At 40.4% G+C, this 16778-nt stretch overlaps 1 protein-coding gene across 2 annotated transcripts in view; it reads left to right on the top strand.

Moving 5' to 3' along the window:
- The window catches only part of EXT1 (exostosin glycosyltransferase 1), a 302790-nt gene that overhangs the window by 257177 nt on the left and 28835 nt on the right, over positions 1-16778 (top strand). The window contains exons 2-4 of one of the 2 annotated variants that reach the window (XM_008573520.1): positions 9050-9143; positions 10628-10735; positions 14880-14999. In XM_008573520.1, coding sequence (XP_008571742.1) covers positions 9050-9143; positions 10628-10735; positions 14880-14999 — 322 coding nt within the window. The remainder of the gene's footprint in view (positions 1-9049; positions 9144-10627; positions 10736-14879; positions 15000-16778) is intronic. The other variant, XM_008573521.1, reaches the window with a different exon arrangement.

Below are 16778 nucleotides of genomic sequence, written 5' to 3'. Positions count from 1 at the left end.
CCGTTGCCGGTCCTGGTCCGGTACGGGCGCGACACTGAGGGTTGCGATCCGTTGCCGGTCCGAAAAAAAAAAAAGACAAAAAGTAAAACTGATAAGAACCAGAGTACGCTTCTTGTTGGTTGGCTCACGCTAAGATCTGAAGGAGAAGTAGAATGAAGGAGATATAGGGAAGAGGGGTATGGGGAGACACTGGTTCCCATGGAGTTACAAAAGTCATTAGTGGGTGGCAGCTCCTAGAGGGCTTTTGTGTCTTTGCTTCCCCCATGCTCAGAGTGCAACCTTGCACACAGGAGCTGCTCAAGGCTCATTTGCCCAGTGAGCAAATACTGGATCACAAAGGCATCTTTAGGGCCACTGGTCCACCTTTTCCCAGTCAGATGCTTAAATTTTCTCTCTATCCCACAGCCTCTTCCCAGAATGAGGCCACCTAGTTGTTGGCCAGCTCCTTAGCTGTTTCTCAAGGGGACTGTGGGAAGCATGGCCAGCTGGAGGAGGCGAGAGAGGTGACTCAGCTCCACAGACGGTCTCCCCCAGGGCACTGTTGTGCTCTGCCAAAGGAAATGGCAGAATCTAGTCTTCTGAGCCTTCCCAATCCCTAAGGACCAACCTTCATGTGAGGATGATTGAGTAAATCAACAAAATGTGGCATCAGATCTTTAATGCTAACACAAATTTTTGTGTCCCGTGGACACTCATGCATCTATACATTTGTACATCCACATACCCAGAGAGGAAAGATTAAACTTTTCATAGAGAGCTAGCTTCTTGCAACTTTTTATATTATGTTGGGTGTCTGAGAATTTCTTGAGGATGTGCCATCTCAGCCTATACAGAGTTCTCAGGTCTAGTTTGCATGTTCAGTGCAAAAGGCTGGGAGTAAGCTGGCCCTGACCATCAAAGTCACCAGGTGGAGCTCAGTGATGGCAACAGGGGGAGAGGTTAGTGGAACCAGCTGTCATTTCATGAACTGTAATTAGATTCTCCAGGTATTTTATAATCACTTAAGTGCACGGACCAGACACAAGGGCTTAAGCACTGACAAAGAATGCAGGACACCGGACAGCCTCTGGTAGCGTCTACCCTGGCGACAAGAGCAGCCCAGCAGGAATTCCAAACATCCCCCTAATCCGAGAGCTGATCAAGGCTGACCATGTGGGAAAGAATGTCTTGGATCAAGACGAGAAGTGGTGGGAACATTGGGTTAAGCCCAGTTTTCTTCTGCGGGTGGGGAGTCATTGCTGTTAGACCAAGGTGGTGTTTGTCTTTGCAGAAACATGAGGAGGTTCTACAGTTTTTTTTTTCCCTCCAGCTCAGACATGGAGGAAAGCCAGAAGAAGGTTCAGTTTGAGTAGTGCTGTGCATGCATCTAACTTGATTTGCAAATAATGCTATTTATCAGGGCTGGTTAAATACAAATTTCCTACCCTCATCAGTGTGCAGAGAAAAGATGAAATTTTTAACAAGCCGCTAGGCCTTTAGAAATAAAGGCAGAGAAAGAGTTAAAAAAGGTACAAAAGGAAGACAAAAATAAATAAAGACATTATTTGCCATCCCTTAAGTAAGTTGGGCTTCGCCTAGACACAGGAGAGAAAATCATCCCAAGAAGGCTCAGCATAATCCAGAGCTGGATATGCGGTTACTACCTAAAGCAGGGATTGATGTAATAATGAAGGGCTAGCATCTTTGTCTCTTCCTTGCTCCCACAGCCCCTGCACTCTAAATGCAAACCAATGGACACTGAATACTTTCCATCCATTTAATATCCATTTCTGAGTGCCTGTTGTAGGGCAGGCAGGCACTGGGGTAGGTACTGGGTCAACAGAAAGTAGGACCGAGGTCTTGCCTCCTGGAATCCAACGGAAGGAAGGCAAGAAAACATCAACTTAATACAGAGTGGGCAATAGAGAGACAGCATGGGGTGCCAAGACTTGAGGGATCGGGGAAGGCTCCTTCCAGGCAGTAGTGGGAGTGGAAGTTAAGTAGAGGAAGGAAAGAGGGGGTGTCTTGGGAAGAAGTGTCCCTTCCATAGCCCGCTTCCTGGAACTCTGCCTGACACAGGGGAGGGGCTGCTGTCCAAGGACAGATACTCTGTGCTGCCTGCCCCTGTCCTGGTCTCCTCACACTTCGGTTCACCCATTCTGGCCTTGCTCCATTTGGCTAGTCCTTGCAGCACAGAACCTAGTGAAAGGTTAATGGTAAGATAATGACCTCGGGCTTCCCTGTCACCATTGGGCCTGCGGTGCCTCTTCTGGACCCATTTATTCATCCAAGGTCATTGTTGCTGTAGGCTCTTTTATTGTTAATCCTTTCTCTTCTCCCTCTGTACTCAGGTAGCCCTTTATTTAGCATTTTCAGAAACGCTTTATTTCTAACCTGAGAATTTAGACCCACGTGTCTTGGAATTGCATTCATCTCAGAATGGTTTTGAAATTTGCTATTGCCAAGTATAAAGGCCAGTGCTGCAAAACCTCACCTCCTTTCAGGAAGCTCCCTGAGATTAATGTCACGGGGTGCAATGTATTAAAACTCTCATTTTCACCTTGCTGGTACTGTATTATTCTTTCCTCTAGGAAGGTTTGAGAGACAACGGAGTGCATCGTGGATTCTGCCCTCTTTGCCCAAACCCCCCAAAACCTTTGCTACTTTATTCCATCATCTGTAAAATGGGGACAGTAGCACCTATTTCACATAGTGGTTGTAAAGATAAAACATGCTAAAGAGTACAGATTGTGTGGCACAGCACCCCACCCCCAGGAAATGTACAATAAGGGGAGGCTATTATTATTATAATTGTTATCATTAGTGGCTGTCTTTTTTTTTTTTTCACTTGCCTTTATATATTAGCTGCTGAGTGCTTTTTCATGAGAAGGAACCAAGATGGCCATCTACCCTTTTTAAAGTAGGAAGCAAACCTGGTACATATCATATTCATTAATACACACAGGTAGCGATTACCACCTGGTCTAAGTTTAAAGTTCTTAACTTTACATCAGTAGGTGTTAGGGTGGGGATGGGGTGGTGGGCTTAGAAATGATATGAGATTATGACCCCGTGTGTTTGGACAGGATGTTTGATTCCAAGGATGCATCTGACTTTCTCTGCTTCCCTGTGAAAGGCAGGTATGACTGCATCCACCCCGCGTGGGCAGTGAGGCTTATGTGAGATAATGCGTGCCAGAGTAAGTGCCTCCCACGGGGGCCCCACGCCCCAGCCATGGCACTCTTGCTTCTTCTTTAACACTTAGCTCAAGTTCACTTCCCCTCGTTGATATCCCTGCTTCTCTCTGCCAACTTGTGGCCATTCTCTTCTCTGTATAACCCCCATCTCCACCCCATGCCTCCATTCTAGCATTTCTCTCACTGAATAATAATTATGTGATAATGCATCTGTCTTTTCACTGGACAGTGAGCTCCGTGAATGGTGCCTGACACGGGGTAGGCATTCAACTAATGTTTGTTGCATGAATGAAAAAAGCGCAGATGAGGTGCCCAAAGGATGTTATTTTCCTCATCCCAGTGCACTTTATGGAACTACAGAAGTCATAGGTTGTTTTTGTTTTCTTTCTTTCTTTTCTTCGTAAGGGATGTGAATCAAACCTGGGTGTAAGCAAAGATCGATTACTTATGAGAATGGGGGTTGGAGGGAAGAGATCAGCTGTAGATGTTAAGTTACTTTATAAATACTTGAGACAAATTGTAACAACATCCTGGGGAGACTGGAATAGTGTGAGCACAGAGGTGAGAGGCTGGATCACTTGCTTCTCCCCTGTCCTCTTTGGTTGGCAAAAAGCAGGCTCACGTGGCAAATGTGCATGCTGCAGAGAGATTGTGGGAACCAGAGGAGGATCGTGTGAGCGCAGAGCACCAGCAATACCCTCGTCTATGGAGCTTTTGATAATAAAGCAAAATCCTTTCAATTAGAAGCTGCTCTCCATTGTGATTCACAGCTTCTGTTTTCATTTTCCTTTAAAGGGTCTGTTCTACATGTCTCTTGGCTCTGTCTTTGGGAATCTGGGTTTTTAAAAAATTGTTACCAGATTTTTTGTTTTTATTCCTCTCATTCCGATATAATTTACCCTAATAACTTGCATAGTGATTTACTATTTATACTGCAGGTACATGATTTTATTTGATCTTCACAACTTTGAGGCTCAGAGGAGTTAAAATGGTTTGCATGGTTTGAATGGACACAGGAAGTGGTGAAACCAGAACCCCAGTTCTTCAACCCAGATATCTAACTTTAAATTGACTGTGTTTTCCATGATATTCTGTTGCCTCTCTTCAACTCTAATAAGAAGAGCTACCATTTATGGATTGTTTATAATGTGCCCATGCTTTAGTTAAAATGTATTGTTTAACCTTCCTAGTATAAGTATTATTCCATTTTGCCAACCAGGAAACTAAGACAAGTTAAATAACTTTCCCAAGATTATTCAGCTTGTAAAAAGCTAAGTTGGAATTTGAACCCAGGTTCGGGTGCTTCTAAAGCTGCTTAACCACTAAGCCTTTAATTACTAAGCTCTTAACAACCATGCAAGTGGTTCTCAAAATTTAGGGTGCATCATAATTACCTGGAGGGCTTGTTAAAACACAGAATTCTGGGCCTTCCCCAGAGCTTCTGATTCAGCAGGATTGGGTGAGGCTGAGAATTGGCATTTCTACCAAGTTCCCAGGTGGTGCTGATGTTGCTGCTGTTCGTGAGATCACACCCTGGGAACCCCTCCACTATGCTGCACAGCACCCCCTTCCTTCCCCAGTTGCACTGAATTGCTGTCAGCAAAAATGTGCTTCACATGGAGGGGAAGGACATCAATTGTGCATTATTACATGGTCCATTTTAAATAAGGTATATCCCATACAGTATTCAACACAACGTTAAGGAGAAATTTATGGCCGTGGCATTGGTTTCTAGGTTAAATTCAGGGTCATGTCATTTTCATTGCATTTTTCTTTGCAGTCATTTATGAAAACTCTTCTCCCTTTTGTGTTATTATTATCAGCAGAGAACTTAATGCCCATCTGAAAAGGGTAACAAAATCATTTTTTAATTAGAGCTGAAAATTCTCCAAGATTAGTTGTTTCCCTCATCAGTTTACCTGCTTGCTTAGGATATCATGTGTTTATCTTTTGCTTTTAAGTAGTGAAGTTGTGTATGATTTTAGTGCGATTTACATTTCTCAACTGAAGCAAGGGGAGAATTAGTCCTCTTAAAAAGATTGTCCCCTCACTTGACATGTCAAGTCTCCTGTCTTTATCGCCTATCCCTAATCAATAGTGACCAATAACTGTTCTCCGTTCCTATAATTATATTATTTCATTAATGCTACAGAAAGGGAATAATGTAGGCTTTTTCACTTAGCATAATTTCCTTGAGGTTGTGCGTATCTATAGATGTTTCATTTTATTACCGAGAGGTATTCTAGGCTATGGATATACCACAATTTGTTACATCATTTATGCATCAAAGGACATTTGCGTAGTTTTTACTTTGGGGCTGTTACAGACAGAACTGCTATGAACATTCATAGACAAGTTTCTGCACAAAAATAAGGTTTTATTTCTCTGGGATACATGCCCAAGAATGGAATGGCTGGGTTGTATGGTAAGTCCATTTTTAGTTTGAAAAGGAACGTCCAAATTATTTTCCAAACTGGCTATACCATTTTACCTTTGTACAAGCAATATATGAAGGGTCCTAACTTCTCCACACCTTCATGAGCTCTTATTCTCTCTTATCTGTCCTTTTGGCTATACGTAGTGGATGTAAAGTGGTATCTCCTTGTAGTTTTGATTTGCCTGTTCCTAATAACTAATGATGTTGGGTATCTTTTCATGTGCATATTGGCAGTTTGTATATTTTCTTCGGAAAAAAAAATGTCTATTCAAATACTTAGTTGGTTTTTTAGTTGGATTATTTGTCTTTTTATTGTCGAGTCAGAAGAGTTTTTTTTACATATTCTAGATAAAATTTCCTTATCAGATATATAACTTGCAAATATTTTCTCTCTTTCTGTGGGTTCTTTTTCACTTCCTTATTGGGAACTAGAGAGAGGTAGCCTAGTATTCTTGACTGCACTTGCCTGGGGTAGAGCTTCTACAAGACAGAGCTGGTCGAGGAGCAGGTCAAATGCCACACTCTTACAGTTTTTGCCCAGATTTGGTAGATTTTTCTTGAACAATTATTTCTCTATTTGTTATTATGCCCTTAAGACAATTTCCAGAAATTTTAAACAAATGGTTTTATAATTTTTACTAGTTAAATTGTTTTTTCATTGGGGAGAGTGTCCACAGAGCTCTTTATGTGTCATTTTGGAAGGCCAGCCTTCTGTAATTTCCTCTAGTAATGCAAATACCCACAGGAGATTTTATGTCTTAAGTTCTCATCTCACCAGTGCTTTCTAGTTGGCAAGTGGTTCTTTGGTAGATATAGCAACTAGGGAAGGTCTTCTCTGGACTACATCTGTAGCAATGGGACAGTGTCTGAGACATAGTATTTTTTGGAAGAATGACACTAGAAGGTAGATATGGGGGGTGAGAGAGCGTCAACATGGGCTGAGTGGGAGGAGGGTACCAAGCACGTGACCCAACTAGAACCACTGTCTGCTGCACTTTTAGGTAGAACACACTAAAGTAAGTAGGCTTACTGTCCATAGAGCCCAAAAGAAAGGCTGGTTCATGGGCTGAGCATGCTTATAAATCTGAATGAGAATTATTGTTATGTGTATACAGGTTTGGCATATGTCTTTGTGTCTATGTGAATACACACACATTAGATATATAATTGTATATATGAGCAGAAATCTATATATAAATACACACACACACACACACACACACACACAATGGTTATGGAAACCTTTGCAGCAGTAGGATATTCCCAAAGGACATTCCTCTTTCTTAGCTAAAAATAATAATGTGAAGAATAATGGAATATTAAAACTGAACTGTTAGTCATCTAGCCCAACTGGCTCATGTTGCAGATGAGGAAACTGAGGGCCAGAAAGCTTATGTATTTTGTTCATAGTCTCACAGCTACCTACTGAATTCCTGACTGCTGCAAGGGTGCTTTTCCTACATCTCATGTTACCTATTATGTGAATGATTATAAGCTTCAATCATGTCAACTTTATTTGCTACATCAGCAAATAATACTTCTATACAACCATTTAAAAGTCAGCACCCTAGTATAACCATCATTTAAATTTTTCTTATAAGTTTTCTGCGCTTTCTCTCCCTCCCCCTATTCCCTGAAGTAAATTCTGCAGCTGGCAACTTTGAAACTTGTAACAATCCAGAACATTAATAGGGCTTTACATTTTAAGCAGCCTAATGATGAGGATGTAGGACCTTCTGTGCTAGTCCCTCAGGGGTTTCTATTCTGGGAGTTTATTAAACCTTGCTGTAGTCTGAAGTGTGTTCAACCTTTTTATATTTAAAAAAAATCAGTTTAAACTTCATACACATATTTGTGTGTGTGCATGTGTGTGTACACATTTCCCTCCTCTTCATCTATTAGATAGTGATTCAGACATTGTCAACATTTGAACTTGAAGATACTTGTCAATTATTTTCCCATGTTTGGTGAGGAAAGGTCATTGCCATCATAATTTAATATTTTTTTATTTAGCTAAATTTGAGCCTTCTTAAAAATTCTTTTTTGCTTTGAAGTCTATTTTGTGGTTTAATTAATGCAGTAAGGATTTCTTATTTTACTCTCAATGGAGATAATCTTAATCCATTCACGATGACCTTTTCTTGTGCAAATTAGTTGTACACGCTTGTTTAAGCAAATGGTCCTTTGCATGATGTCTTTTCTTAATGATGGGTTTATAATTGAAAATTGGCTTACTCCCATATGCCTCATTTGTATGAGAATATAAAAATAGATGTGGACTTTAAAAATATAAATGTATATATCAATATCTCAAAAAGAAGAGGGAAGAATCCGGTGCCTTCAGGCTATGATTAAATTAGACTATTAGAGTCAGAAAATGCTGGTGACATATGCTACTGTCAAAGTCACACCTGTCTGCTCAGCATTGGAAGCTCTTGAAAAATGAGAGTGATTTCATCTTGGCTCTGAGAATCGGGGCCTTCACAGGACACGAGCCATCTCTAGTTTCATAAGTTTTCTTAAACTCATAATGAACTTGAAACTCCATGTTTAGGAATGTTTTTGTGGTAATCACTCTTAAAGTGACAGTCTTAAACAGAATGAAATGCTTTTTATCTTTCCTAAACTTCAGTGGCATAAAGAGACAGGTGACACTTGTTATAGTTTGTATTTTCTCAAAATGCTAAAACAGTGCAATGCCATTAAATGGTATTTTAGTAAAAGAAACAAACATCTCTTCTATAGCCCAATTTCCCATACCCCCTATTACTTTGGCTTGTTTCCTTTTCTGGTTAGTCTCTTTCCCCATTTCGTAGGCTAGCTTCCCTCTACCTTACCTCCTCCTATCTCTTTCTCCTGTAAGTCATATCAGCCACTTTCATACAGGGATATCTGTCTCAGGTAACTTAATGTTCTTGGTTAACTGTGGGAACTCCAGCCTGAAGGAGAAAACAAATGTCGTTTTGTGCATGTGATAAAGGTTTCTTGAGTGGTTTTTAAAGCATGTTTTTGGAGGGTGGGAAAAAGGACAGTTTTAGTTGTGCTGAATGACAGGGTGTTAAAGAAGGAGAAGAAGAAACAGCAGGGATTTTTTTTTTTCTTTTGTAAGCCTTTGGGGGCAACATATTTTATTAAGACTCAAAGATCTGATTTTGGAAGTGAAGGCTGGGCATGCCAAATTGTTACGGAGACCATCAGACTTGTCTTTTTATGTATTGTTTGCAAATGAGACCCTAATTGCTTTGTCCAACGTGATGGTTCACACTCACTTTCCTTCATGCAACAACCCCCCTCCCTCAAAATGGAAAAGTGAGAGCCTGTGGCTTTCCTGAACTGCTCTGGGTAAATTCATGCATGTGTGCACCCGCCAATGCTCAATTATCCCTCCATTCCTAAGGGGCCTTCCTTTGCTGATTGCTCCTCCTTTTTTTTTTAGGTATGATTATCGGGAAATGCTGCACAATGCCACTTTCTGTCTGGTTCCTCGTGGTCGCAGGCTTGGGTCCTTCAGATTCCTGGAGGCTTTGCAGGTAAGAGACCCTGAACCCTCCCCAGCATATAGGGCTGAGGACTGAAGTCAGACTGGGTGGGTTTAACCTCATCACCTCTCCTGGGATTGCTAAACACAAGTGTGGTTTCCCTTGAGGATCTGAAAATTTTCCCAAGAAAATGTAAAGCATTTTTGAAAAGTGGGAGGGGGGGGGAAGGATTTACTCACTGCCTTTGGACATGAGAAGATTAAATGGTTTTGCCACTGGGGAAGGTGGGTTCTTTAGGGACAGGTTTGCTAACAAAAGGCGGACCTGATTGCCAAGCTGACCTGCCAAGCAGACTAGCTGGGCTCTTCAAAGGGGCCTTGCCCTTTCCCTGGAAGACAATCTCAAGAGCAATGAAAATGGTTTTTGGGTGGTACTCCCCAAAATCAAAATTGTCTCTTCTGTTTCCAACTTGGTGGTCTCTCAGTTCCTCTAAATTCTGAGAGTGATGTCCAGCAGGGTGGTGCTACTCACTTGGCCTGTTGAGACGCCTCCTGCTGAGACAGATGAGTCCACATTTCCTACCTGCAAGTTGCAACCACCCTTCTTTGATTGCAAAGAGGAAGGATGCTCTCAACCTCTCTGGTCCTCCATTCTCATTTTTTTGGTGCTACGTTCTTTCCTTCTCTGTGCTCTGCACCTTGCCTGAATCTGTACTTTCGTTGCACATAGTTGTTCATAATTTCCTGCCTCTGCCATCCTAACTGCAAATCATTCTGTCATGTCCTCTGACAGAAGAGCTTCTTTCTCCTGAAAGTTTTTCCTATATGCTCTGTGTGTTCTGTGAAGCATGCCATTGCTAATGTTCTTAAAACCTCCTGGGATGTTGCATGGAGCAACATAAGGTTAGGATTATGAGTTATTTGGAACCAGCTGACAGTTAGATCAGTGTAGACAGGACATCAGTGTGACTATGGTTTGGATCACTCTGCACTGAAGAGAACAAGGTTCTCGTTAAGATGCTTGCAAAGAAGGGGAAAGGTGACCATCCTGTAATAGTTCAGTCCACAAAATGCTGCATAGGAATACTGGGTCCCATTCTGCTCTTTGTTGCTCATGACATTGAGGTAAGCCACTTTACAAGTAGACTTGTGGCAGTTACATTGACAAAACCATTTATATTCAAGGTTGGTTTTATGCTCGGATTTTGTTGGTGAAAGCTTTTGCTACGTCAATAAAACTTCTCCAAGGCCAATTGTCTCCATGAAAGTAAGGCCAGACAAAACACGCACTAGAATAAAAATGTGGTTTAGCATTCTATGGCAAGACTTGCAAATATGAGGATCTAATCCGGATATATACAACCTTCATGTGGCTTTATAACTCATAAAACCTTACTTTCCCTCTGGCCTAAGCAGTCCAGAATCCATGCAGTATAAGAAATGCCAGTAATTGAATTTATACTGATTTCACCCTTGATTGGAAGGGCCCCTCCTGTCGGCTTTCCTCACACTCATGAAGTCCCCTTCTTTGCTCAGGCCGCCTGCGTCCCTGTGATGCTCAGCAATGGATGGGAGTTGCCATTCTCTGAAGTGATTAATTGGAACCAAGCTGCCGTCATAGGCGATGAGAGATTGTTATTACAGGTAAGGGAGGGGCTGTGGCCTTCAACAGATCAGCGGATTATTGCTGCCCCCATCCAAACTTTCAAGGAAGATGAATCCAAAAGGTCAACTCTATAAAAGAAATTTTATCAGGAGAAAATTGCCTGTGTCATGGTGAATATGAAGTCATTTAATATGACATTGTTCACTTTCCAACACAAAGTCTTCCCAGGTGCATGGAATGTATCTGGAAAAAGAGAAGTTGCAGGTAGAGAACATGAGCTTTGATGGTGAGAAGAGGTGGTTCTCCACCCCCCTCAGTAACCAGAATTTGTAGAATTGATCCCAGAGAGTTTTTATACCACCCTGCTATTTCATATTCCTTTCTACTGTTTCTGAATTGGCCCTTGGATTAATTTTCAGAAAGAGAGAGGTCTCTAGGGTTGGTTCTTATAATTAGTGTTATCATTACTCAAATGATCCAGTCTGGGGGCCTGAGCAAGTGTTATCTTTAGAATGTATATTTAAAAGAACAGCCCCTAATAAAAGTTTGAACTGCTCAAGAGCAATCTAGGGAGAGGGGATACAATACTCACAGAGGAATTCAAGGGCAAGAATGGTCATTAAGAATTTTTAAAGCCCTTTTGTGCAATAATGGTTTAGGTTCAACATAAATTTTCATGTATTTTCCTCCTGAAATTAGAGAATATTTTGGTCCCTTTTTTTTTTTTTTTTTTTCCCATAGCATCGTACACTTTTTCTTTGAACCACCAAAAATATTTGTAGAATGATCTTTTTAAATGTCCTTCCTTTTTTTTTTTTCTTTTAAATATCCATAAAATTGAGTTTTGAACTCTGTTGTTGACTTTAGTTCTGTGCTGCTGGCCAAGTCTTTTAGCTGACTGGTGAAGGAATGCAGTGCTCGCCCTAAAATAACAGGTGAAATATCTTGTAACTAAGGGGGTGAGGGGTTAAGCAAACCAAGTTGACCACAGCTCCCGAAACATTCCTTTTGTCTGGTACTCAGGTCTGTGATCTCGGTGGACCCTGAGATGGCAGAAACAAAAGAGGAATAAGTGCTGTGGAGTATGGCAGAATCTGTTCACCGATGAGAACTCACTCTGCCCTAAATACAACTTAGTTTCTTAGGTGTTTGCTGAGAAAGAGGTCTGGAGTTTTTGTGAAAGGGCCACATTTATGGCCACGATTCCCCATTATGATTCCTTAAGGAAATTCTTGCAGAAATGCTGAGGAAGAGTTTCCCACACAGAGTTAGTGTATGCCTAAATCATTTACTAATGAAAGGCCAAAGTGATGTATGTGGTGCTTTTCCATGTTGCCTTTTTCCTTCCTTTAATTTTTCTTTTGAACTAATACATACTCATTAAAGGAAATTTGCAAAATAAAAGAAAAAAAACATTAGCCATAAGTTATTCCTTTATGTACCAATGCCCCCATGAATTTGATGTGAACAAGTTGAGAGTTCATCTTTGGGATGGAGAGCACTTCAGGATACTAAGTTGTAGTTGTCCAATTTCTACCATTTCACCAAAGTTGATAGGTATTTCACTTTCTGAAGCAAGTTTTTGCTTGACACTGAAGACTTTATCCCCGCAACCTACCCACCCAAATTTGCTGGTATTTTTCCCTCTCATATGCAGTTCTTTGCACAGCTGCCTCCATATTGAACAGTGACTGTACTGTCATTAACATGGCTTTAAGGAGTTGGCACCAAGCCCAAATGTCTGCTCTGGGAAATGTTGTTATGTTACAATTTTTCATTTCCTGTTTTAGAACAGCTCAGATGTTTTTATTTGCATATATTCTTGTCGTCATGTCACCAAGAGAGCTTAATGTGGCTTTCCTCTATCTATTTTGGTAGATGCCATTAGTTTTGTTACCACACATGACCTTTTATTAAGACTATTGAGTTCTACAACTTCCAAAACAATCCGGCCAAATTAGAATTAATTTATCACTCATACTTGTCCCTTAGGACAAGCAGATTAATAACCAATAGCCAAATGCCATTAAAACTTCAAACTCTATCTTTTCAATCAATTGGAATTGTCTTTCAGAGCACATTACAGAGTGCTGTCAGACACTTGCATCACAGGTACAAACCGATGGAATACACTGCACTTGATGCAGTAAGATCAAGATGCAGCTATATCAGAGAAGGGGGGTATATTGGTAGTTAAATCTGAGATATCCTTTTCTCCTTTCATAACCACAACAGATCCAATTTTCTGGACACCACATAGCAATGACAGCTTAGGCGTTTTACTAATGAACTGGTTCCTCGTGACCATGATAAAACAGTGATGCCAACATGTATAACTCTTAGAAAATACCATTGACATTTGAAAGAGGGCATGATTATGAAAACTGAGCATGATAATTTCTTTCTAATCTTTCTTTGGCAATCTAATTAGTTTTCTCAATCAGTAAATAAAAATGAATTTTCTTTGACTTATCAAGGATCCAAGATATGAATGGTTTCTCTACCTTCTCCAAGGATATTTTATTTCCATTTGACCTTGAGCTCTGATTTCAGGCTAACGTTTGCCTGTCAGTGTTTCTCCTTTACCTGCCGCCTCCGTATTTCTTCAGTATGTGAATACAGATATACACTCTGAGGCACAGATTTAGTTTTGGTTTTGGACATTGCCAAAGCAAGTGAGCTTTTCCTTCTGTTCTTATTGTGAACCAGTTGCATTGCTCCTCCTGAGGGGAATCTCTTGAATCAAAAAATGTGTTACCATCTCCTTTCCTTCCAATGGAAGCTCAGTTATCATATTAGTCAAATGCCATGGGTAACTTTCCTATTAAAGCAGCTAACAGAGCATTCTTCCTTCAGCCCAGGCTCCCATGTCTGTCTGATTAGTCATGCATTAGGGAGGCAAGCATGCAGAAAGAGGTGAACACAAAAGGGCAGTTGCTAATCACAAGGAATCTCCCCTAAGAGTATAGCTCCATAAATGAAATAGACCTTGAACTATAGGCAAAAATAGGGAGCAAGCCCAGAAAACTTACCAGAAACCTAGGAAGTACATCTCAGAGTCCCAGACCCAGACAAGTTCACATGCAGACATTAAGCAATTGGTCCAATTTTGAAAAGCATCACCCTAAGTCAATAATAATAATAGTAGTAATAATAAGCTATATTAATTAAGCTTACCATGTTTTAGGCACTGTGCTAAGCACTTACATAATCTTCATTACAACTTTATGATATTAATATTATATCCTCATTTTATAACTAAGGAAATTGAGTATTTGAGAGGTGAAGTAACTTGTCTAAGGAAACACAGCAAGTAAATGACAGAGCCAAGAAACTCACCTTGGTCTGTCTGACTCCTGTGCCCCTGTGCTTAACAATTAAGCCATTCTGCTGTTAAAAATAATGGTATCCCTTTGGTGGCTTCAGATGGCATGTTCAATTCAGCTCATATTTCCTGAATAACTACTACATAAAAGCCACTCTTCTAGCCTTAAAATTTGTAGGAGGATGGACAGAACATAGATTCTTCCTTTAGCATTGTATAGCCTGGTAGAGAGTAGTGATGGCTAAACATATATGATGTTTGAGAATTCCAGTTAGATTAAAGGCTGGAGCCAAAAAGAGAGTTAGGGAGCAGAAAGTCATAAAGAGTAAGGTAGGAGGTATGTGTACATAGAAATGACCAACCCAGCTTTAGGTTGGATGGGGGAGGCTCGTAGACATCTTCTAGAAAGTCCTTTTGTAGATGTTCTGTAGTTCCCAGGGTGGCAGATTTTAGAAGTGCTTGGGATAAAGTCCTTTGGCCTTTTCCCAAGGCATGGAGCCCCTTCTCTATAAAATTTGGTTGTTTGTGTGCACGATCAAGAATTTCTGGGACCATGAGAGGAGGAAAAAGCATTTGTGAGTATAGGAACACCCTAAGTTAACTGATAAGCTTCTACTGAATCTTAGAGGTGGACTGTAACTTTCATGCATTCATTGAGGCTGATTCCCAGCTAGTGCTGTTTGTACCTGACACTTCTGAGGGGCATTTCAAATTAGGGGTTGGTGAGTTTTAGCAGATCTGTGTACTGGAAGTTAAATGCTGTGAAGAATAAAAGCCCAACCCAGTTGGGTTGTCTTAATCAAATGCCTCTTTTTGTTTTACAGTTATAATTACTATGTGTTCACCTTGTATTACAGATTCCTTCTACAATCAGGTCTATTCATCAGGATAAAATCCTAGCACTTAGACAGCAGACACAATTCTTGTGGGAGGCTTATTTTTCTTCAGTTGAGAAGATTGTATTAACTACACTAGAGGTAAGTGAGACTGCTTGGCTCTTGGTCTGGAATAACAGACCTTTATACACTTCTGTTGGCTTTCTGTTTTGGTGTTGGTGATGTGTGATTGGTCAAATGAGGCAAAACCAAATTTTCCATACTTGACATATCAGTTAACCCCCTTTTACCTGCATTATTATACTCAGACAAATACCCCCATTCCTGACAAGTCCACAGAGGAAAACCAACATGGGGAGAAATTATACTCCTTGATGCAGAGATTGGCTCTGTCTTCCATCATTTCAGGGATATGTGGGTAATGACTGTCTTCCTGTTATTCACACTCCATGATAAAAGGCCACAAAAAAATGATTACATTGTATAATGTTGAATATGCTAATTATTCTGAAAATAAAAATGAATGAATGAATGAATGAATGGCATCTCATTTAGAAAAATGGTGCCCATTTAGAAAAAATATAGTGACCAAGTAAGGAAAAATCTTCGTTCTAAATATATGAATCCATTACTGGGCACCATAGTTCAATGACATTGGGGGACAGAAAAATTAATTCTAAAGGCATATTCAACCCAGCTAAACAGCACTGACGTTGCAAGATTGTGTTAAGAGGAAAATCAGGATGGCACCCATTTGGTGAACTGTTAAACTTTATGAAAGCAGAAAACCCTGTAGGGAGATGAGTGCCTGTCCTTAAATTGTTGGGTTTTTTTAAAGACAGGAGGAGAAAGGGAAAGGGAAGTATGGAGACGATTAGAACCTTTGGAAATAGAGCAGATAGCAATGGCCTGAGGCTACACTGAAGTAGCACTGAGAGCTAGGAAAAGATTTAGGAAACTGCACATTCATGAATTACAGGCTTGTGGGGGAGGAGAGCAGAGATCCTCTGGTGAGGTACAGCACTGAGGTGATTCCAGGGTGTTCACAAAATGAGATGGGGACATTTATGGCCTTACTTTTGGAGTATTTTCCTTGGGAAAGTGATTACTGATTCAAAAGCTAGTGTAATTTGGAGCATGCACTGAGAAGTTTGAGTAAAACAAAGGAAACTAAAGTTGCCCTGTTTCATCCATGTCCCTGTTCTCTTGCCATCCTGAGTATCACAGTCTGTGCTGGTCATGCCTGGGCTCACCAGGGCATTTATCTACTCACCCTAGCCCGGGCTCCCATTCTCAGCCCAAGGCAAGCTCCTGTCAGTGTACTCTTTTTCATCTTGGAACTACATAAGAAGGACTAGTTAGGACCCAGGCTCGTTCACTTGAAGGTCCTAATGGCTTCCAAGGACTTCCTTACCACAAGCAAACTTTTCTTATTCCTCCAAAAGCATTCTCCTTGATTGAGTTTGCATTTCTGTTCATAGCAGTAGATTTGAATATTTAATAGATTCAACCCTTTTCTTTTCTTCAATTCCATCCATCCTCCATCCAAGATCCTTCCAAGTCTTTCCTTAAAGAAAGTTGAATGTTAATTTTTTTTGTTTTGGTTGGAGTGTAGCGTGCTTTTTATCAAAGAAGTACATGTTCATTTTAGAAAATAATGGAAAGTATTTTAAGTATAAAAAAGTATTAATCTACCCATACAAAACCACTATTGACATATATATTCACACAAACACACTTGTATATATTAGTTTTTTATATGCAAATTTAAAATTTGTTGTTGTTTTTAATTTCAGAAGGCATCTTTTTATACTTGCATTATAACCTGTCTTTTCTATTTTTTTTTTTTAATTTTTATTTTTATTTTTTGTCTTTTTCCGTGTCCGGCAACAGATCGCAACCCTCAGTGTTGCCCCCGTA

This window comes from Galeopterus variegatus, unplaced genomic scaffold, assembly GCF_000696425.1.
Source record: "Galeopterus variegatus unplaced genomic scaffold, G_variegatus-3.0.2 Scaffold928, whole genome shotgun sequence".
Taxonomy (NCBI): Eukaryota; Metazoa; Chordata; class Mammalia; order Dermoptera; family Cynocephalidae; genus Galeopterus; species Galeopterus variegatus.
Note: the sequence above shows the minus strand (reverse complement) of the source record. Positions and strands in the feature narration are given on the sequence as shown.